Source organism: Perissodus microlepis, chromosome 14 (genome assembly GCF_051167445.1).
Source record: "Perissodus microlepis isolate ML-2025 ecotype Zambia chromosome 14, ASM5116744v1, whole genome shotgun sequence".
In the NCBI taxonomy this organism is placed as follows: Eukaryota; Metazoa; Chordata; class Actinopteri; order Cichliformes; family Cichlidae; genus Perissodus; species Perissodus microlepis.
Genome location: NC_140474.1, coordinates 29,798,751 through 29,823,111, shown reverse-complemented (window position 1 = coordinate 29,823,111; position 24,361 = coordinate 29,798,751). Strand labels below are relative to the sequence as shown.

Sequence of the window (24,361 nt, the reverse complement as noted above, 5' to 3'; positions counted from 1 at the left end):
TTCACGATGAAAGTCTCATAAACCAGCAAGACGAAGAAAATAAAGATACACAAAACCTGCCCAGTGTAGATATTGTAAATAAGGGCTGGGAAATAATCTTGAGTGAAGATCAGCCGATTATTTTAAGCCTGATGACAACAAACAAGCAGAACTGCGACCAGTCAAGAAAAATGTCCTACCACCTTCAACAAACAGGAGCTATTAATCAGGAGCTCTATGGGAATCTCAAAGACACTGAGAACAAGAATCTGCAGCTTCAAGTAAAACTTGATGAAGCCCTGGAGAAAAACAAAGAGTTTCTTCAAGAGAAACAGCAAGAGAAATCGGAGCACTGTGCATGTTGCCCCAATTCATGCACCCAGCAACTGAATCATGAGGGGCCAAAAGATGCACCAGTGCCTGAGCCCACCAAGGACTCCACAAAGGAGTGTGACGTGTGCGAGGCTGAGCCCTCTGCACCTTGTAATGATGTGACAGTGGAAGCTCCACTGTCAGAGCAACAGTTGCTTGTTAAAGAGCTCATAAAGGCAGTAATCACACATGCCTCAAGAGAGGCAAATGTGTCGCCATCCGATGAGATTCAGCAGGGTCTCTTCATAGCTCTGTGGGAGCAACTTAAAGAAGAAACTCTAAATATAAAAAAAAAGAGGATCAAAAGTCTTGAAAAGGCAATTTTCAAAGACATTACAAAGGTACTGGGTATTACACCTAACCTTGTTATCATTGCGTTGGCTGCAGCTTCGCCGTACCAACAAGTGGTGATTTCGATATTCAAAGACCACCTGTTCCGAAAAAAGCGAAACCTACTTACAAGGTTTTTCGCATGGTGTGGAAAAACATAGGACGATGAAGACCAGCTACCAGAAACTGACAATATCTCCCAGACACTTTTGAACGAATTTAAAGATATTATATTTCCAAGAAAACAAAATGAATATTTAGAGCAATCCATCAGGATTGACTCTAAATATTTCTTTAAAATTATTTGGACAGTTTAAGTGTATTAGTTGACATCAAAGTGACTCTTTAAATTGGCTAACAACAAACGATTCAAACAAGCTAATTTATTTCACATCCAATGAGTCACTTTAAAACTCCCACGACCGGTCGAGGCAGATGGCCGTCCCTCACTGAGCCTGGTTCTGCCGGAGGTTTCTTGCTTTTAAAAGAAAGTTTTTCCTCCCCACTGTCGCCGAGTGCTTGCTCAGAGGGAATTGTCAGATTATTGGGGTTTTATTTATTTTTTGTCAACTAATACACAACTCGGGGCTCGCAAAATCTCTAGCCCGACGTCCCGGAGCTAGCGATATCTCCGGTTGGGCGACCAAAATCTATCTCAGCCCCGCCCATCGGGTTATCATAAAGCCCGACGGGCGATTTTGCGAGCCCTGCGATCTTATTGGGCATTCCAAATTGATTTTTTTTATTCATTAATAAAGTCCTAAAAAGATTATATTGTGAATATTGCATGTTTTCATTGTCACACAAATGTGTACATTTTCAGCCTAGACTGAACATGTGTGTTTGTCTTCTATTCAAAATCAAACATTTTAGTAGCAACTACTGTATTAAAATATGGCAGATGTTTTACTCTGATTACACAAACTTTATGTAGGAGTAGGTCACAGATAAGAGGTATTTATTTGTAAATTTGATCTCTGACCTTACAGAGATACAGGATGACAGGATATGTGATATTAGAATCCACATATGTTGGTATATAATCTCCTAAATGTTGCCAATGGCAGTAAGGAACATAGCTCTAAATAACATTATCATCTTTTTGACCCTCACTATAGTCTGTATGACAAGTCAGAACAAAAGGTCGGAGGTCAAATGTGGCATTAAATCCTAATGCGGTACATTCTTATGTTGACAATACACACCACACTTGTAAGAAAGTTATAAGTTAAATTATAAGGCTTTTTATAAGGTGTTTCTCTATGAAAGCAGTTAAGATCATTATGCAAATACATAGCCTCAGTATATTGGGGTCTGGAATAAAACTAGAATTAATTAAAAATGTGTAATTAATTATTTAAAAATAGAAATACAGAGCATTTTAAACTAAGTCAATGTATATTTTAATTACTTATTTATATATCTAGTGAAGTATTTCCTGACATATTCAGTTATTTTGCTACTCATCAGCAGCAGTGCTGTGCATCCTGCAAATTTCATTATCGAGTAAATTAAGAGCAGTATTGCAGATACCGATACTTTTAACCTATAAAGGGAGCTTATGTAGGGGAGAGCAGTGTGTTATTATTTATGAGCTGAATCATCGTACATTTGCCAAGTTCGGAACACATTTTCATGAACATCAACACAACAATGTTGTAAGTTTAACAACCCACAGTAATATACTAGTTAACACAGTTTTCTTGTGTATTGATACTGTGGATTTTTAGAGACCTGAAATGTAAATGTGCTGTCTTTAAAGGAGTTTGGGTCAGCTTCTGTTGTGTAAGTTTGTTATAGGCTATAAAGACTTGGAATGAAAATATTTTTTAATAAAAAACAAGATTCAATTAAATTATCAACAAAAATTTAATGGACTCTTTGCTGGCTGAAACTCACCGCACGTGATCACTTGTAATGTAAAGACAGACATGTGACCATTCTGTAGCAGCAGGTGTGGCAGCAATTTTTCACACCAGCCTATTAATTAATGAAAGACCAAGACAGACTTTTAATTCATTTGAAAGCCTGATGCTTAACATTGTCTACCCCAGCTGTGAAACTCAGAAACCAGTCTTACTTGTTATCATCTATCGTCCACCTGGGCCTTACACAGAGTTTCTGTCTGATTTCTCAGACTTTATATCTAATTTAGTTCTGAGCTCAAATAAAATAATTATTATGGGTGATTTTAACATCCATGTAGATGCTAAAAATGACAGCCTCAACATGGCATTTAGTCTGTTATTAGACTCAATTGGCTTCTCTCAAAATGTAAAAGAACCCACCCACCACTTTAATCACACTCTAGATCTTGTTTTAACATATGGCATAGAAACTGAACATTTAACAGTGTTTCCTGAAAACCCTCTCCTGTCTGATCATTTCCTGATAACATTTACATTTACAATAATTGATTACACAGCGGTGGAGAGTAGATTTTATCACAGTAGATGTCTTTCTGAAAGCGCTGTAACTAAGTTTAAGAATATAATCCACCCACTGTTATCATCTTCAATGCCCTGTACCAACACAGAGCAGAGCAGCTATCTGAACGCTACCCCAACAGAGGTCGATTATCTTGTTAATAATTTCACCTCCTCACTACGTATGACTCTGGATACTGTAGCTCCAGTGAAAACTAAGGTCTCTAATCAGAAGTACCTGACTCCGTGGTATAATTCTCAAACACGTACCCTAAAGCAGATGACTCGTAATCTGGAGAGGAAATGGCGTGTCACAAATTTAGAGGATCATCATTTAGCCTGGAGAAATAGTTTGCTGCTTTATAAGAAAGCCCTCCGCAAAGCCAGAACATCTTACTATTCATCACTGATTGAAGAAAATAAGAACAACCCCAGGTTTCTCTTCAGCACTGTAGCCAGGCTGACAAACAGTCAGAGCTCTGTTGAGCCAACCATCCCTTTAACGTTAACTAGTAATGACTTCATGAACTTCTTCACAAATAAAATTTTTATCATTAGAGAAAAAATTACCAGTAATCATCCCACAGATGTAATATTATCTACAGCTACTCTTAGTACCATTGATGTTAAGTTAGACTCTTTTTCTCCAATTGATCTTTCTGAGTTAACTTCAATAATTACTTCCTCCAAACCATCAACGTGTCTTTTAGACCCCATTCCTACAAAACTGCTCAAAGAAGTCCTGCCATTAATTAATTCTTCGATCTTAAATATGATCAACCTATCTCTAATAATCGGCTATGTACCACAGGCCTTCAAGCTGGCTGTAGTTAAACCTTTACTCAAAAAGCCATCTCTAGACCCAGCAGTCTTAGCTAATTATAGGCCAATCTCCAACCTTCCTTTCATATCAAAAATCCTTGAAAGAGTAGTTGTCAAACAGCTAACAGATCATCTGCAGAGGAATGGTTTATTTGAAGAGTTTCAGTCAGGTTTCAGAGCTCATCACAGCACAGAAACAGCTTTAGTGAAGGTTACAAATGATCTTCTTATGGCCTCTGACAGTGGACTCATCTCTGTGCTTGTCCTGCTAGACCTCAGTGCAGCGTTCGATACTGTTGACCATAATATCCTATTAGAGCGATTAGAACATGCTGTAGGTATTACAGGTACTGCACTGCAGTGGTTTGTATCATATCTATCTAATAGACTCCAATTTGTGCATGTAAATGGAGAGTCCTCTTCACACACTGAGGTTAATTATGGAGTTCCACAGGGTTCAGTGCTAGGACCAATTCTGTTTACATTATACATGCTTCCCTTAGGCAGCATCATTAGAAGACATAGCATACATTTTCACTGCTATGCAGATGACACCCAGCTCTATCTGTCCATGAAGCCAGATAACACACACCAATTAGTTAAACTGCAGGAATGTCTTAAAGACATAAAGACCTGGATGGCCGCTAACTTTCTGCTTCTTAATTCAGATAAAACTGAGGTTATTGTACTCGGCCCTGAAAATCTTAGAAATATGGTATCTAACCAGATTCTTCCTCTGGATGGCATTACCTTGGCCTCCAGTAACGCTGTGAGGAACCTTGGAGTCATTTTTGACCAGGACATGTCCTTCAAAGCACATATTAAACAAATATGTAAGACTGCTTTCTTCCATTTGCGCAACATCTCTAAAATTAGAAATATCCTGTCTCAGAGTGACGCTGAAAAACTAGTTCATGCATTTATTACTTCCAGGCTGGACTACTGTAATTCATTATTATCAGGATGTCCAAAAAACTCACTGAAAAGCCTTCAGCTAATCCAAAATGCTGCAGCAAGAGTACTGACAGGGACTAGAAGGAGAGAGCATATTTCTCCTGTTTTGGCTTCCCTTCATTGGCTTCCTGTTAAATCCAGAATTGAATTCAAAATCCTGCTCCTCACATACAAGGTCTTAAATAATCAGGCCCCATCTTATCTTAATGACCTTGTAGTACCATATCACCCTATTAGAGCACTTCGCTCTCGCTCTGCAGGCCTACTTGTTGTTCCTAGAGTATTTAAAAGTAGAATGGGAGGCAGAGCCTTCAGTTTTCAGGCCCCTCTTCTGTGGAACCAGCTTCCAGTTTGGATTCGGGAGACAGAAACTATCTCTACTTTTAAGATTAGGCTTAAAACTTTCCTTTTTGCTAAAGCATATAGTTAGGGCTGGACCAGGTGACCCTGAATCCTCCCTTAGTTATGCTGCAATAGACGTAGGCTGCCGGGGGATTACCAAGATGCATTGAGTTTTTCCTTTCCAGTCACCTTTCTCACTCACTATGTATTAATAGACCTCTCTGCATTGAATCATATCTGTTATTAACCTCTGTCTCTCTTCCACAGCATGTCTTTTATCCTGTCTTCCTTCTCTCACCCCAACCGGTCGCAGCAGATGGCCGCCCCTCCCTGAGCCTGGTTCTGCCGGAGGTTTCTTCCTGTTAAAAGGGAGTTTTTCCTTCCCACTGTCGCCAAAGTGCTTGCTCATAGGGGGTCATATGATTGTTGGGTTTTTCTCTGTATCTATGAAGCGCCTTGAGGCGACTTTTGTTGTGATTTGGCGCTATATAAATAAAATTGAATTGAATTGAAATTGAATTGTATCTGCAGGTGAATCAGTGAAGCTACATAAACATTTACATTAGCATAGCTTTCCGGCCATCATGGAAAACCCGGTAAGAACACAGTGGGGGGGTCGCTTGACATTCTAACTTTAAACCGAGGATTTTAAAAGTGTTTGGTGTAGGTTAAAGCAGTGCACCAGTAGGCTACATGTTTGACATCCACCACACAACTTTCACTGAATTACAACAACTGTGGATCGTCGTTGATCGTCAGCGTATAGTGCTTTGGAGTTGACGTCACGCCGCAATGCATTGTGCAAGGTAAGTCAGCTCGAGTACTGCGTGTGAAATGCGTTTGATTTCCCTGCAAACATTCACATTAGTGCAGCATAAATTCATTCATGAGGGGAAATTACAGTGAGAACATGTGGAGGCTGTTAGGTGGATAACATAGTGAGTTCAGTGACATTGTCCTGAAGGATTTAGTTATTCTTTATGGTTAAAGAAATTGCAATGATTTATTCATATTATTATAAATAATTCTAATTATACATCTTACTTCCATATTTGTATCTTGTGTCACTAAAAATACATTTTATTTTAATTTTATACATTGATTAATGACCTGCAGAATCTTATCATATTAAGTGATTCATAATTGTCACTTTATGCTTTCTCCATCTCTAAAGTGATGACATTACACATTACATACTTTAGGTTCATTTTCTGCAGGCAGGTTTCTGACAGAGAACAGGCAGATTTAGAATATAACATGCAGCGTTCTATAGATGGATACATAAAGAAATGAAAAATTACATGTATGTGCTAACTTTCTAAACACTTTGTTACATTTAAGTAGATAAAACACATTTATGTCGGCCTTGGCTCATAGTTCTTGTCTTTAAATGAACTTTGTCTGTGTGTGTTTCAGGTACTGCACTCTCAAAGACTGAATGAACCAGCATTACGACTGTTAAGAAATATACTCTAAAACACTTCTTCGGTAGAGACTCAGAGAAGAGAAACACACAGAACTTCTTGCTAGCAAGGGCAGCCTCCAGCACTGAGACTCGCGCTGAGAAACTGCCCCGGTCTTTATTTATACTTCAGTGGGTGCTTGTGTGTGTGTGTGTGTGTGTGTGGGGTCAGAGTGTGACCCCATAAAGACTTCCCTAAACCTGCTGGTCTCGAAGTCCAGCAGTTCATCAAACCAAAAAGCACTTAGACTAAAACAGATATAGCTACGTTAATCCTACCGTAAAACAATAAGACAAGGTACGACCTCTTCTCATGCTCCTAGGATGTGGGGGTGAAGCCAGAACACCTTAGAATGTTACAGGCCCCCTAGGATGAGACATTCTTTCAATATGTCACCAACTATATACTTCTAAACACAAATGATTACATGCAGTACTCTACCATATGCAAACTTATATCATTAAAAGATTATACTGACTACTAAGTACAATTTTCCTATTAACATTCCCTCCTGTTGTCAGTAAAAATTTAAATGAGATATTAGTATGTAACACCTTGTTGTACATTTTCTGTCACATCATCATTAATCACACAAAGTCTTCATGTTTCAACAGGTCGGGGTCATTATCATCATCACTTGTCATGGCTATGTATGCAGCAACAGCGGAAAATATTATGCGGTTAATCATGAGTTTTAGACATGGCAGTATACATATTACAAAGACACAAAATAAAAGTAAAAATATTTCAACTCCGATGAGTAGTCCTTTTAGCACCTGTAACCAGGAGCCAGTGTGAAGCCAAGAAAACCAGTCACTTGTATCACTTACATAGTCCTGATTTTGGGCCTGCTGGATCTGTCTCAAAGCATTCAGGGCGTCAGTCATGTTTAATGAGTGTACATCGTCCAGTATGTAAGTGCAGCATGTGTTGTTGAAAAGGACGCAAAATCCCTCTCTCTCTGCTAATATCATAAAGTAGTTCTTCCCTGGGAGTTGGTCCAGGAACACATATAGTGTGGGGTATGTTGACGTGCTGGGTAGATGGGAACAGACATAATAGTCTGTATTTGCCGATTCTGCTTTTGTTCTGTCGTGAATATAACGGTACCAGGCATTGTTCATCCACGGATGGATGTGGTCTTGTGTCATGTCTCTTAGGTGAGAGTTGTCATGTGTCCATCTTTTCTGCCTGCCTCCTGGTTCAGCTGTTGTTGGCATCAGCTGGGGTCCTGCAAGGGTGAGCGTCGTAGTCAAGGTAACCAAGAGGGTCCTGGTTGCACACAGGTCCGTCACGCCTCGCACTTGGTTGCCCTAGAGTTGATCAGAGGCTGGAGGTTGAAGTGCGAGCTTACCCTACGGGGGCTCAATCAGCACTCCCCCCTCACCACTGAAACAACCAAGTGTGAGATTTCCCTAATGTGCTGTCTTGGGGGTGCCGGGGTTTCCTGGGACCTCAACCTTTTTGCAGTGGCTCTGATGTATCCAGGAGGGTCTCTCCGCTATTTTGCAGGCAGTTGAAGTGGTCAGAAGCACTTGAATTGGCCTCTATCAACCCCCATCACCTCACTTCAGGCCTTCATCCTGCGGTAGGAATACTTATGACTCTTCTACTGTCCATCCTCTGCAGAAAAACCCCTCTGTGGAAAGGGTGCTGGGTCCAGTTATCTTACTGCTGTTATGATCCCAGCAGTCTTCAGTGTGCCAGCATATGCACAGTATAGTGACACAGCATTAGGTGATGTTCATAGGAAACTGCTGTCATCACCACCATAGCTTCTAGTTCCTGTGCTTTCACAGAATCATGATGACATCCTTAGACTCCCTCTGCGCTGTCGATGGAGCTTGGCACGCTCCCCTCATCCTTCAGGTGCCCGTCCGTCGTCCACAATCTCCTCTGTTGGCCTCTGGAAAGCCCCCTTGGCACAGCTCTCATTCCAACACAGTTTCATGGTCCTTGCTGTGGCTCCAAAGTCTGATCTCACGATGGGCCCCAACCAGCTCGACCTCTGACCTCAACCACTGCCTGGGCTGTCAGCTATGCCTGGAATGGTTCTCGCTTCTCACTGGGCCTCTGAAGATTTCTCAGGAGATTACTGCTGCACCTGTATTTCCTTGCTAGGAGGAAAAACTTCTATTTGGAGAGCATGTCAACAATCATCAAACCACATTCTTTTGTTCAGTGAACTTCACTTATAGGCCATCAAAGCCTCATCTAAACATGGATGCACCACTTGCATAGGTTTAATACCCGTTGAATGAACTGTTAATCACACAAATCGCTGCAAAAATCATATAAAACAAAATTTAATGTTAATTCATTGTTTCATGTTAATCCTGGATCCCTCCTCTTGACACATGGACACTCCCATGAGTCAACTCATCAAAACCAGATTCCTGTCTTAAAGAAAAAGGTTAGCTAGATCACATCCCAGGCAACATCAGGGCGTCTCCTCCTCTGGAGCAGCACCACCCTGGACCTATAATCCTGCAATAAAAGATGTTAGTGTGTTTTGCATATTAAATTTGCTTAAAAACTGGCTCCGCCAGGAGCCTGCATACACACCATCATGGCCTGGAAAGCAAGATCTGGAAGTGAAATCAAACTTCACACCTATAAACAATTGTATCATAAGAGTAATAAGTATTCAGCACTAGCAAGACAAGTGTCATGTGCAGGTTTTCTCAAATCAGTAAACTACAATTATTTCCATAATTTGCCTCAGACATGGATCATCCCTTGTACTCAGTCAACATTAATGTAATCGGTGACTTCTCTTAAGCAAAGTCACTCCACTCATCAATCACTATGAGCTCAAAAGTGGCCAGCTAATGGGCACCATATTAAACTATTCCATAAACACTGCATCTCTTATTTGTTTTTCTCATGTCACTTGTCCGCTTCTGCTGAATCCTCCATATGCACTCTTAAAGAAAACAAACATTAGCAATACACATTGACCATCGGTGGTCAGGCGCAGGTCGACAGGTTCCAGAGGTGCCATAAAAAGACCATAAAATTAGCCATCCATAGCTGTGGAAAGAATGTTATTCACATCATCAAAGTAACCTTCACATTTTCCCAACAACACAGTGTAACAGCATCACCAACTCATAACCTGTAAACACAGTTTTCTTCACACATAAACCCAGAAATCCTGTAGTAGAAAAACATTAACTAGTCCTCTTATAAATCACATGATCAAACACATGAAGAAATGTAGTGCTGTAGAAAAGAAAATACAAATGTTAGAGCTGCGCAGGCGTATGCATACTTTATCACAGTTACCTCTGTAAGCAACACAAGATAGTGAATAACACCCCCTGGTAGATGCACAGACACAGAAAATGGCATTTAAAAGGTAAAACCATCACGCAACCTCGAATGTTGCTGTGATCTTTCTGCTCCTGTAACAGGAAACACATAAATTCATCCACCCTTTTGTCCTGTCTAGGTGGAGGTTAACCTTGAGTCGTGGTCAAGTCTTGTCAGCTTTTACCAGTCAGTCAGTTTGTTTTTATTTCCATTCATTCATTCATCCATTCTTTCTTTCTTTGCTGATAGTGGAACCCATCGTCGCATTTAGTTTCCACTTTCAGCAAAATGACGTCATTTCAAAAAGAAAAAGAGGAACTTTAGATCGGATTACCTCGCTGAATCCTTTTTAGGGAGGGACTCTCATTTTCTAATTGTCCCAAATAAGTGGCTTTCTCCTGAGCCCATTTTAATGTGGAGAAACTCACTTGTAACGGTTTTCTCGACATGTCGTATAGCACTTTTAATTCCCGACGTGCAGATCTGCTTAAAGAAAAGAAATTGACAAACAGAAATCAGTGCCTGTTCAAAAAATGAAAAATAAAATGAAAAATAACAGAGATTATCAAACAAAACTTTCAGTGCACTGTGAAAGTATCAAAATAAAAAGGCCTTGTTAAGTCATGACACAAGCTCCTCATCTCAGGAGGGTAAATCATACCATTAGCATGGTTTATCATACCATCATACTAATTGGCAGGCTCAACTTCACAACAAAAGAAAAATCATCAGCTAGATTCACTCCAAACCAACCATCAGCTGCACAACACACAACATAATCCTAATATGTCTTATTAGCTATGAGTTTAATCCCCAGGTCTGTGCTTTTCACTCATTTAGGCCATAGATCTATTTTATCCAGTTTTTCTTTTTTCCCGTCATCATAAAACGTGTGACATGTTGTCATGCACTTCACAAAACACCTTTGTTCTGACGTATTCAGAGTTGTGTATCTAGGTACAGGATTCACTCGCACATCAAAACAGGAAACTCAGTGTTTTAGAGTCTCCACTCAACACACAACAAACTCCAACACATCCCATTCACTCGTGCTAGAATTCAGTCACCTTTCCTTAATCTAAGAACAATCAACTAATTTGCATATCAGCTATTAACCCACTAAGATGACAGGACAACAGAAATGCATGTTCAAAATCTTATCACAAAAATAGAATTTCCCTCATACAGTAAATTACTTGTGCTGCATCAATCAAGCAGGAAGCATCTCCCAATTTACTATATCAACGACTAAATTTATTGTCTGATCACTGGTTGGTCAAACCAGAATCTTTTTTCCCACGAAAGTTAAAACTGTTGTCCTGCAACCTAGAGAGTCAATTTTTTGCATTGGATAAATTCGGTATTTGATAACAAGTGTCGGCAGTGTTAAAATCGACACTATTTTAACACTGATGAGAGATAACAAGCTAATTTTCATTGCATGTGTGTTTGTATTATTAGGCAGGTTTAATGCATGTCTGTGGAGCTGCATATCCAGCAGAGCATGTTCTTAAAGCTGCCTTTCCTACACACTTCTCTGCTATTATTTAATCATTTTGTAACTGATGTGCTATGAGTCCACTGATCTTTGCATCACTTCTCATCACACTAAGTGACTTGGACAAGATGGTAAACAGACTCACATGCTTAAGATGTTGTCTAATCTTCATGAGCTCTCTTGTGTTTGGAAGTGTTAGTAGGGTTAATGCATGTTCTGTCACGGTTTGCCATGGCAGACCGTGGGGGGTGTAGGGAAGGAGGACCCAGGCGCGGTGCTCTGTGTGCGAACAGTGCGTTTATTTACAGTGTGGTACAAAACAACAATAAATCCCCGTGTTCTCCCCAGACTCCCGTGTCGTGTCCTCCTGGTGCTCTCTGCTCTCGTGTCTGCACTCCCGGTGCTCGCTGCTCTTCAGGCCTTCCACGCTCCTCCTGCGGGAAACAATAGCGGCAGCTGTCAGGACACTAAACAATGGCAGGCATGCACTAACTCAGTTCAACTGGATGACTAACATGGAGACTCAGGCAATGATCCCGCGTCGGTGGGAGCTCCAAGACTCTCTTAAGTAGCTCCCCCGACGAGGCCTGATCAGCAGCAGGTGTGTGGCTCCGGGTGTGGCCAGTCCCCTAGCAGGGCCACACCCACCAGGCCTGACGGCGCCTATAAACGAGTGCTCAGACACACAGCCACCCACACACACACATATGTACAAGCATAGAGAAGAAGGGGAAGCAACACCAAAAATACATAATAATATAACAGGTCCATGACTGCCCAGGGGTCCTGGGCCGCCCAGACCCAGGACCCTGACATGTTCTGCTTGTGTGTGTGATTTTGTATGTTTCTTTTCGCAGTGTTTCAGACTCCTTCTCAATTTTCCACTTAAGCAGTCAGTTTTGTTTTCCCCTGGTTTGCTAACCCAAATTTTGATTTCCCACATTAAATAACAAAATTCCTATGTGTTCTCACCACTCCTCTCACTCTGTTGTCCTCTCCCACTTCAACAGTCCAACAGCCGGCAGTTCTCCTTCAGCTTTGTCCTGTCTTTCACTGTCTCTTCTTGCCATTTTACTCCAAAGGTGGCAAATGTCAAACTCCAACAGTCTCCTCAGTTCTCCTCAAATGTTCTTGTCACATGCACAGTGAAGTTGCAGCTTGTTGGAAACACAGTGCCATTCATCCAATCAGGCAGGATGATGGGTTTGCTCTTCTTCTCTGATGCTGTTTGTCCACACTGCTGCTGCTTGCTGGGTCTCTTTGCTCAGGACTTTGCTGCTGTCTCTTTATCTGCCATGTTATTGCTCTTTGGAGCTGCATTCCTTGTCTTCAGGGAGGAGTGAGAGCTCGCTTGTGAGGTTGAGGGACACATGGTGCTGTAAATAAGTTAGCCAGAAACTTGGCCTGCATGTTTCCAATGATGTTAAACTATAACTTTCTTCCGACCGCTGCATGTGGAAAATTGATTCAGGTCTGCTTTTCACCTGAAAGTGACAAACTAAGACATTTTCATTATTATCATCACTGCTTAATCAACACACATCTCTCTCTCTCTCTGTTTTTGTGAACAGTCCTTCCTTAAAAGCAGAAAATGAGATTGTAGTTGTTCTTGGCTGATCAACAGAAAACCTTTTTCCTATTATTATTTTTCATCTACAATGTAAATTTTGTCTCTTTTTCACTCTTTTTTTTTTTTTTTTAAATAGCTGGTGACCAGAACAGAACCGAAACAAGCAAAAACCACAAAAGAACAACCCCCCCCCCAAGGTCACAGACCCAAAGTCCGACCGCGCATCCCGCAGCGGAGCAAAAAAGAAAAACGCCACAAAACAGTCTCAGGCGGCCCATCATTACAACACAAGAGTTCAGGAGGCCTACCTCGGGTCCCGTGACGGCAGTAGGACGCTTCAGGCGGCCGACCTCGAGTCCAGTGGGGGCAGCGTTGCAGCTCCGGCGGGCGGCCATGGGTCCGGCAGCAGCAGCAAAACGGGTCTGGGGGCCTGCCACTGATCCAGTGGCGGCGGAGCTGCAGCTCCGGTGGCTTGCCACGCGTCCAGAGGTGGCGGCGCTGTACCTCCGGCGGCCTGCCACAGGTCCGGCAGTAGCGGCAAAACGGTTCCGGTGGCCTGCCCCGGGTCCGGTGGCGGCGGCGCTGCCCCTCCGGCGGCTTGCCCCGGGTCCGACGGCAATGATGCTGCTCCTGTGAGCAACAGCGAGGAGTGGCACATGGCCTATGAAGCGCCGGTCGCTGACGTGGACGCGCTAGACGTGGGCGGCGTGGAGGGCGCGCTAGACGTGGAGGTCCCTCTGACTCGCTGACCTCCAGTTCTGGCTGAGCAAGTCCCTCCAGATCGCCGAGCTCCTCCGGTGGCAGCGCGGGCTCCACAGGCTCACTGAGCTCCTCCCGCTCGCCGATCTCCAGCTCTGGCTCGCCGAGCTCCCCCGGCTGCGGCGCGGGCTCCTCCGGCTCGCTGAGCTCCTCCTGCTCGCCGATCTCCAGCTCCGGCTCGCCGAGCTCCTCCGGCTCGCCGAGCTCCTCCGGCAGCGGCGCTGGCTCCACCGGCTCCTCCGGCAGCGGCGCTGGCTCCACCGGCTCGCTGAGCTCCTCCGGCTCCTGCTCGCTGAGCTGCTCCTCGGCAGGCGGCGCAGGCTCCTCCCGCTCGCCGAGCTCCTCTGCTGGCAACGCCGGTCGCTCCGGCTCGTTGAGGTCCTCCAGCAGCGGCGCTGGCTCCTCAGCTGGTGGCTTGCTGAGCTGCTCCTGCTCCGGCTCGCTGAGCTCCTCCGGCAGCGGCGCTGGCTCCACCTGCTCCGGCTCGCTGAGCTCCTCCGGCAGCGGCGCTGGCTCCACCTGCTCCGGCTCGCTGAGCTCCTCCGGCAGCGGCGCTGGCTCCACCTGCTCCGGCTCGCTGAGCTGCTCCTCGGCCGGCGGCGCGAGCTCCTCCGGCTCCCGCTCGCTGAGCTGCTCCGGCTCGCTGAGCTGCTCCGGCTCGCCGGGCTCCTGCTCCTCGGCTGGCGCGAGCTCCTCCGGCTCGCCGGGCTCCTGCTCGGGCAGCGCGAGCTCCTCCGGCTTGCTGGGCTCCGGCTCGGGCTGGGGAGGTCCGGGTGGCGACATAGCAGCCGGTGAAAAAGATGGCAGAATGGTGGCTGCAGGCAGATGAGACGACGGCGGTGCTACAGCTGCAGATGGTGAAGCAGCGAGTGGTGTGGAGACCTCTGACCGAGGTGATGTTACCTGCGCTGTCGGCTTGTCCACTGCAGACACAAACACAGATGGTGAGGGAAATGGAAAATTGTCCGTACTACTCACCACAGCCGGCTCTTGAGATGTCCGTGGATCAGGCTGCGGTGAGGAACGCCGGCGGCGCGAACGTCGTTTCCGTGTAGACGTCGGGGCCGGCGTCTCAGGCTGTGAAACCACCAGCTGTCCGGGCCGGTGAGCAGCCTGAGGAGGAGAGTGGAGGTGGAGGGTGGAAAGCAGGAAGTCCAGGACAACTGGATTAAGGGAGTCCATCAGCCAGGGGAATTTAACAAGCGTCTCCTGCAGCCGCCTCTCCACGGCGTGACGCAAACCTTCCGCGGGCTTCTCCCACCACAACTCGCATAGGCGGTAAACCTTGTCCATCACCTCCCTCCTGAGCCTCTCCTCAGAGACCGCTGGGTCCATGCTTGGCGGGATCATTCTGTCACGGTTTGCCATGGCAGACCGTGGGGGGTGTAGGGAAGGAGGACCCAGGCGCGGTGCTCTGTGTGCGAACAGTGAATCACCACTCTCACAATCAGAGGCAATTACTTTTACACAGTGCACAAAAACACTGTGACGTCAGACACATTCACACTCACTTGTTCATCTGCGTAAATAAATCATTTGGCCAGTGGCATGTGCCATGGTGATCCATAAATATGATCACAAGTTTATTTAACTATTTTTCAAACCAACAAAACAAATAAACAAAAACATGATGCTGATGCTATGAACACTCTACACACATGAGTCAAGATGCAGGAAAACTGCTCACGGAAACTCTGCACACTCCAGTTATCATAGTTATCATAGTTCTGTTTCCCTCTCTTTGAAGAGTTCTCAGGCAGCTCTCGATCTGATAATGTGTAGCTTGCTCATCAGCTCAGAAGAGACCACAACGCAACCTCACAGTGGTTTCATATTCAATTCAGCTTCTCCATCATGTAGTTTTCAGCTGTTTCATACCGGGTTCAGCATATTAGTTGTTTTCACAGGTGTGCTCTATATCTCAACAATGGCTCATATTAGGATGACAGTTTTTCAGACAGGTCAAGTGCCTCTATACACGTAATTAGTTAAAATATTTACCTATTTCACTCCATCTCAATATGTACTTAATTTGAGCAACCCTAAGCTTAATGCAGGTTACTTTCAACAATTATCCACCTCACATCATAACTGACTGAGGTGCCTCTTCATATTAATATTATTTCATCATTAATGCTATTATTTTTTTATATAACAGCAATGGTATATTACAATATGTTATTTATATTTTACTTTGTATCCACCAAGGGCTGTGGGTGATCTGCAGTTTCACTCTTTCTCAAGCTGGAGACATTTTCCTTTTCACACACTTTCCTTGGCTGAACAATGACACAACCTTAATATACTTTATGCATCCCTCTATTTCATTTAATATGTGTTTGTGTGAATTATCTGCTTTCATTCATTCTATTCTGGGCATGATCTTCATCCCAACTATGTTTCATTATTAATACCAGTTTATAGGTTGTTATCCTTGCTATTATTAGTTTGAATACATTAAAGTTAAGTTGTAATTTAGCCTTTTGTTTATTTTACTTTATTCCTCTTGTATTTATATCTATTCAGTCGGGTCTGTTTCCAACCCTTTTTGAACTACTTTAATTCAATTCAATTCAATTCAATTCAATTTTATTTATATAGCGCCAAATCACAACAAAAGTCGCCTCAAGGCGCTTCATAGATACAGAGAAAAACCCAACAATCATATGACCCCCTATGAGCAAGCACTTTGGCGACAGTGGGAAGGAAAAACTCCCTTTTAACAGGAAGAAACCTCCGGCAGAACCAGGCTCAGGGAGGGGCGGCCATCTGCTGCGACCGGTTGGGGTGAGAGAAGGAAGACAGGATAAAAGACATGCTGTGGAAGAGAGACAGAGGTTAATAACAGATATGATTCAATGCAGAGAGGTCTATTAATACATAGTGAGTGAGAAAGGTGACTGGAAAGGAAAAACTCAGTGTATCATGGGAATCCCCCGGCAGCCTACGTCTATTGCAGCATAACTAAGGGAGGATTCAGGGTCACCTGGTCCAGCCCTAACTATATGCTTTAGCAAAAAGGAAAGTTTTAAGCCTAATCTTAAAAGTAGAGATAGTTTCTGTCTCCCGAATCCAAACTGGAAGCTGGTTCCACAGAAGAGGGGCCTGAAAACTGAAGGCTCTGCCTCCCATTCTACTTTTAAATACTCTAGGAACAACAAGTAGGCCTGCAGAGCGAGAGCGAAGTGCTCTAATAGGGTGATATGGTACTACAAGGTCATTAAGATAAGATGGGGCCTGATTATTTAAGACCTCGTATGTGAGGAGCAGGATTTTGAATTCAATTCTGGACTTAACAGGAAGCCAATGAAGGGAAGCCAAAACAGGAGAAATATGCTCTCTCCTTCTAGTCCCTGTCAGTACTCTTGCTGCAGCATTTTGGATTAGCTGAAGGCTTTTCAGTGAGTTTTTTGGACATCCTGATAATAATGAATTACAGTAGTCCAGCCTGGAAGTAATAAATGCATGAACTAGTTTTTCAGCGTCACTCTGAGACAGGATATTTCTAATTTTAGAGATGTTGCGCAAATGGAAGAAAGCAGTCTTACATATTTGTTTAATATGTGCGTTGAAGGACATGTCCTGGTCAAAAATGACTCCAAGGTTCCTCACAGCGTTACTGGAGGCCAAGGTAATGCCATCCAGAGTATGAATCTGGTTAGATACCATATTTCTAAGATTTTCAGGGCCGAGTACAATAACCTCAGTTTTATCTGAATTAAGAAGCAGAAAGTTAGCGGCCATCCAGGTCTTTATGTCTTTAAGACATTCCTGCAGTTTAACTAATTGGTGTGTGTTATCTGGCTTCATGGACAGATAGAGCTGGGTGTCATCTGCATAGCAGTGAAAATGTATGCTATGTCTTCTAATGATGCTGCCTAAGGGAAGCATGTATAATGTAAACAGAATTGGTCCTAGCACTGAACCCTGTGGAACTCCATAATTAACCTCAGTGTGTGAAGAGGACTCTCCATTTACATGCACAAATTGGAGTCTATTAGATAGATATGATACAAACCACTGCAGCACAGTACCTGTAATACCTACAGCATGTTCTAATCGCTCTAATAGGATATTATGGTCGACAGTATCGAACGCTGCACTGAGGTCTAGCAGGACAAGCACAGAGATGAGTCCACTGTCAGAGGCCATAAGAAGATCATTTGTAACCTTCACTAAAGCTGTTTCTGTGCTGTGATGAGCTCTGAAACCTGACTGAAACTCTTCAAATAAACCATTCCTCTGCAGATGATCTGTTAGCTGTTTGACAACTACCCTTTAAACTACTGTGATCTCTAATTTTCACTGGGTGAGGGATTATTACGTTCTTCCTAGTCTGAACTGCTCTCTTCACCTGAGCTGCTATCCTATTCTGAGTTACTGTCTTCTTTGTTTCTTACAGTCACGTACAAAATGTCCCTCTTTTCCACACCTCCAGCATGTAGTACTAAAGCCACTGTTTGGTGTGTGTGTAGCTCTGCCTCTACCTCTTGCTCTTCCACTATGCATTCCTCTCCCTTTCTTTTGGATTAGTCCTGCTCCGGCTTGCTGTTTTTCTAAACATTTCTCATCAGGTGTTAATTTTGCTTGTTTATCCCCCATTTTCAAAGATTTTGCTGGGCCGTCGCTGGCACGCTTGACTTTAGAGTGGTTTACTGATACGGCCTTCAACTTCACCCTAACGGTGAAGCGGTATCAGTTTTATGAGATGAAACTCAACCGTTCTCCTTTGTCACCAGTACGTGAGCCTCAGCAAAGAAAACAAAAATGGAAGTAGTTCAGCAGCGTATTGTGCTGTAAAACCAACTTACTTCCAGACACATACACACACATAGACATTCGCGCGCTAATTTGTCACGAAGTAATTTCGGCTACCTCTAAAACCCAAGTCTAATTCAGCTCCTTTCGGCGAACCCAACCTATTTTAATTTCTCTGTCTCAACGTGTTTTCATTTGCCTAAACGTATTTTAATTTGTCACGAAGTAATTTCAGCTACCTCTAAAACTTAAGTCTAATTCAGCTCCTTTCGGCGAACCCAACCTAATTTATCACGTTTCTTTAAACCTTTGCGGCCGTTTTATATACCAAAATAGTGTTTCTCACTCTCCGACGTCTCACTGGTGATTCAGATCATCGGACTGAATCCCACCGCCGTGGACCAGATTAAAAACACCGGCCCAGACCCGAATTTAACGTCCTGGGGCTCTCTCCTCGTCCAAGAGGGCTGTGTACAGGTTTCGGTGCTGGCTCCCCACGGCGTCAGGAATCAGTGCTGGATCCTGGAACAGAGTCACAGATAACAGTTCTGATATTTTCTGCTCCGGCTACGAAGGACCAAATAATGTTAAGAAATATACTCTAAAACACTTCTTCAGTAAAGACTCAGAGAAGAGAAACACACAGAACTTCTTGCTAGCAAGGGCAGCCTCCAGCACTGAGGCTCGCACTGAGAAACTGCCCCGGTCTTTATTTATACTTCAGTGAGCGTTTGTTCCTTACATTGGAATGTGGAGGTGTGTGTGCGTGTGTGGGGTCAGAGTGTGGCCCCATAAACGGCTTCCCTTAACCTGCTGGTCTGGAAAATCCAACAGTTCATCTATATGTAAAAAAGCACTTAAACTAAAACTGACATAGCTACGTTAATCCTACCGTAAAACAATGAGACAAGGTACGACCTCTCTCATGCTCCTAGGATGTGGGGGTGAACGCCAGAACACCCTGGAATGTTACAGACCTCCTAGGATGAGACATTCTTTCAATATGCCACCAACTATATACTTCTACACACAAATGATTACATGCAGCATTCTACCATATGCAAACTTATATCATTAAAAGATTATACTGACTACTAAGTACAATTTTCCTATTAACAAGGTGTATATTTCGGCTCCATAGCCGGCTGAAGGTTTTTCCACAGATGTCACAGCTGTATGCCTTAATTCCAGAGTGGGAAACTAGATGTCTCTGTAAGCTGCTACTTTGAGTAAAAGCTTTACCACACTGATCACAGCTGTACGCTTTAACTCCACTGTGGACGACTTGGTGTGTTTTTAGGGCTTTCTTCCAGGAAAACGACTTTCCACACAAGTCACAGCTGAACGGTCTCTCTCCAGTGTGGATGAGCTGATGTTGTTTTAGTTTAGACTTCGAAGTAAAACCATTCCCACACTCATCACAGGTGTATTTTTTCTCTCTCTTTCTTCTGTGAGGTTTGTCGGCCTCCTGAGAGTGCTGACTTCTCGGTCCATGTTGGTCCTGCAGTGAAAGAGATGCAAACAGAGGCAGTGAGTGAAATGCAGTCATTAAACAAAATGAAGCTTCAAACTCCCTCCATTAACACTAGTTTTAAACCTGAAGGTGGAGTGTGGCACCAAACACCTTAAAGGTCTCTTATCCCCACCTACTGGTAGTAGTAACACATTACATCCAACCTGGTGTTAAAGATAATTAATGACTGTAAACACTCTAAAACCATGCCCATCCCTCCTGCTTGTACACAAATATTAATGCTAACACACTCAGAATAGTAATAAATGTTTACCAGGTCTGTACTTTTTTTATATTTCCTGTTGCTGATTCTTATTATATATTTCTACAATTTTCTAATTTATTCAATGATAATGAATGAAATGTAACAGTTACTAGCTTGGTTCAGTGAAGGATGATGTCAGAGTCTGATTGTAACCTGACGTTTTTTTTACTTTTACTCTCTACATTAAAAAAAAAAAGAAAAAATCTGTATTTTCTACTCCTTACATTTTCAAAACAGGCTTGTTACTTCTGGTTTAAGGCATTTGAGGGGAGTTATTTCATCACTGCAGGTATCAAAGATCAAATCGATTTGAGCCTAAACAGTAACACGTGAAATCCAATCATGATCATGTACTAATCATAAGAGATGAAAGAGGCAAAACTGTGTGCTTTAGTCAGGGGTTAAATTGGGCCAGTGTTTATGTTTTCTGGCACAGAACCTGAACGACTGCAGGTGCTGATAAGGTGCAGTCGCTGTATTTCAACATCTAGCAATACAAAGACAACAAAGAAAGAATGGAGTAATATTTTTTATGTGGCAGGTAATTTCAAATGCAGCGTTTCTATCAGCTCAACAAACATCAGCAAACACACAACTCTTTGTGTGCATTTTGTCTCACAGTGTGATTTAAAGACTGCCGTAAAAATCCTCTGCAGGTTAGTGCAGGATAAGCAGGCAAGTTTACTGTTTACTGCATTGTATTATTACATTATTATTACATTGCATTAATATAGCACAAGGTTCAGTTAGTTTAGCATAAAACATATATCGGTACTTCAGCTTTTAATGGAGTATTTCTTAACACTAGTATCTGCCACCTTCTGTGTTGAGCTCATTGTTTTCTCTGCAGTGGCTGAGCTGAGTCCAAGTAGCTGTTGTTCCTCTGCTGCTCCGTCAGACTCTTCTCCTCCTGCTGATCAGCTGGGACACAAAACAGATCTTTGTTAGACTCCACACTGCACTGAAGTGTCTCATATGTTCATTTGAGAACACAAAGAACAAATATTTAGCTTCCCTGGGTGGGCAACTTGGTTTGAGCACCGATACCAAATTTAGCAGTATGGCACACCAGTACCAGGAGAGCAATTCCTGTTTAAAGAATGCCCTGGCCAAAAACAAACACAAAACAATCAATGGAGCTGCAAAAACTACTACAGTGTTTACTGTGCCGTGGCACATACGTGTGCCGTGGGGCACATACGTGTGTCATGAGAAATGATCAGGTGTGCCGTACAAGATTATCCTGTCTGAGTGGGTGTAGAAATCTGAGCCATGATCTGAATAACCCTCATCACTCAGTCCACCCACACTTGGATTCTATACATGGATCAAGTCCACTGCACTACTTTCAAGCATTCTGAAACCTGTCCTCTAATGTGTGCCTTCCTCCTCTTTGTATTTACTCCTCTTCTCTGTCATTTATTCTAGCTGTCTTACTATTTATGTTTTCCAAGCACAGTTGGTATGGAGCACCCACAATTTAGCTGAATATGTACAATGACAATAAAAGACTATTCTATTGTATTCTATTCTATCTATCTTTGTTCCTCCATTTCAGATTTGTTTGCAAACATGAAAATTATCTCACCCTCCAAAAAATTATGGAGCTTAAAAAAATCAGCAGTACTTTTAAATGTGATAAAATTAGAGCACAGATCCCCTCTTAGGGTTCGAGGCTGTATTTGTTTTAAAAATGCATCTCTGGTATCTCTGGCCTATCATTATTATTTTGCTAACAGTTAAGCAGACTCACTCGCTGAATACTGATCAGTATATATCAAATAATCTTTGAAATGATTCTAACAACAGGCCTCTCAGAGTGAGGCCAGTTTTTACAATCACATGCCCTGTGGGCCGACACAACTTTGCGCTGATAAGACAAAGGCAGCTGTGTTTTAGCCTGAAATACATTTCTTTTTATATTTCTCATAAATGTATTTTATTATAGCACTTTTAAGCCAACATGTTGGAATTTTTGGAATTTAAGTTACCTTAAATGGATGAAGGGTGGCGCTAGCTAGCTTGGTTAGCTAGCTGCATTCAAAAACTGTGCAGGTGCCCCAGAGATGCTAACTAGCACTTAGTAAGAAACCAAAAAAATATTAGAATCTCTGATTACACTAAGCTCATTTTAAAGCTTTCGTCTAATAATAACACTGTTTTCTTCTCTGTGTTTCATTAGCATTTGTTGATATTTTCTTGTAATTTAGTTTATAGCAGCTTGACTTGATGTAGAGGCTTTTTCTTTCACAGAGACCGAGGAGAGCAACAGAAAACTTCACTCAGGAGCTAAACTCAAGATTGACTGAACTCAGATCAAAGTTACCTTAGTGCTTCTCTTTAGATGAGCCAGAACAATAAACTAAAACACAAACGCAATCAAGCGGGAACTCTGCGGCTTCTTCTTCTTCTTTTGGGTTTTTCTTTGGCGGTTAAAGCTTTAAGGTGCATTACCGCCACCTGCTGGACTAGATGGTTAATATCCTAAATGTCATCATTCCTTTTTTATGTCTTAAACTATTTCTCATGAAAGAAAAAAGCTAATTGAGTCTCACTCTTTGTGAGCTAAAACTAGAGATTTGAAAGTATTTTAATAAACAATAAAAAATAAGACAAAATGTGTCAGTGTGTTTTATTCATGAACATAAACATCAGATGTCTTCAGCTTACCATTAGCTCCATTTATTTAAGAGGTTTTGCTTTCTGCAGGCCGCCACAGCATACATGTTGTTTTGCCTGATTTAATAAAGGTTACACTGACACACTTCTCTATCATCAGATCAAAGTGTGACATTAGCCATAATTTCCCAGGAGGGTACTTGGGTTTGGAGTCACAGCACAGTTTTCAGGTTTAATTAATGGGTTTGAGTACAGCCTGATAATTACAGGCATTCAAACTGTTTGCTGATGAACTTTGGAGGTAAAATTATAGAGAGCTTTAGAAGGTTTTTCATAGGAGAAGTATAGATAGATACTTGGTCCCACTGAATAAGGTTAGATCTTTTACTGGTTGATTGATGAACCTCACAATAACTTGTGTTGCTTTGCAGATAAACTCGGCCTGGTTGGTGCAAAAAGTCATTCATCTGCACCATGAAGCCATGAAATCTCTGAATAAGAAACACACGAGATAGGAACATTTCTTTTGTCTTCCATGTAACAATCCCTAACTCTGTAATTAACCAATGTGACATTTTATCTTGGATGTCTAAACTGGCTCATCCCAGTGTGGTTGTTGTTGCTCAAGATTTAGCACAAGTCACCTTCTGATCAGAAGCTTTGTGGTTTGATCCCTGGCTGCTCCAGTTTGTATGCCACATATCCTTGGCCAAGATACTAATTCCAAGTTGCTTTCTGATGCATCCACCGGAGCGTGAATGTTTTATGGAATTTGTCAAACAGTTTTACGTGTGGTCACATTGTTTTGTTTTTGTGTTCGGATTGCATTTTGTTATAAATATAAATATTATTATTGTTACTGTTTTTACCGTTGTTACCTCCCCCCCCCAAAAAAAGTCCAGGTAGGTAGCCAGTCAGGTCAGCTGTTTGCATTGATCAGGGCTATCACCCTGTTGTAAAAGCTGTCCTTGAGTCTATTTGTTCGGGACCTCAGCAGCCTGAACCTCCTGCCAGACGGCAGCAGCTTAAACACCCCGTGTCCTGGGTGTGTGCAGTCCCGTAGGATGCTGCGTGCCCTCTTGAGACAGCGAGTGCTGTACAGGTCCTTCAGGGAGGGAAGAGGATGTCCAATGATTTTTTGGGCCATATTGATGACCCTCTGGAGTGCCTTTCTGTGTGCTTTGGTGCAGCTGGAGAACCACACACCAATGCAATATGTCAGCACACTTTCAATGGAGCAGCGGTAGAAGACGGTCAGCAGCTCCTTCTTCAGGTCCATTTTTCTGAGGATTCTCAGAAAGTGGAGACGCTGTTGGGCCTTCTTTAAAACCGCAGAGATGTTAGAGCTCCATTGGAGGTCTGTGTCTATGTGCACA

The 24,361-nt window shown here is 42.8% G+C and overlaps 2 protein-coding genes across 2 annotated transcripts in view; one reads left to right on the top strand and one right to left on the bottom strand.

The window, feature by feature from the left end:
- Positions 1-24,361, top strand: part of LOC146374154 (uncharacterized) — a 198,969-nt gene that overhangs the window by 137,747 nt on the left and 36,861 nt on the right. The window lies entirely within an intron of this gene.
- Positions 6,746-22,808, bottom strand: LOC146374155 (uncharacterized). The gene is given in 5 exon segments (XM_084950693.1): positions 6,746-11,935; positions 12,017-13,612; positions 13,615-20,089; positions 21,185-21,287; positions 22,693-22,808. Coding segments are annotated over 2 exon segments (1,788 nt in total). The 5' UTR covers positions 15,199-20,089; positions 21,185-21,287; positions 22,693-22,808; the 3' UTR covers positions 6,746-11,935; positions 12,017-13,408.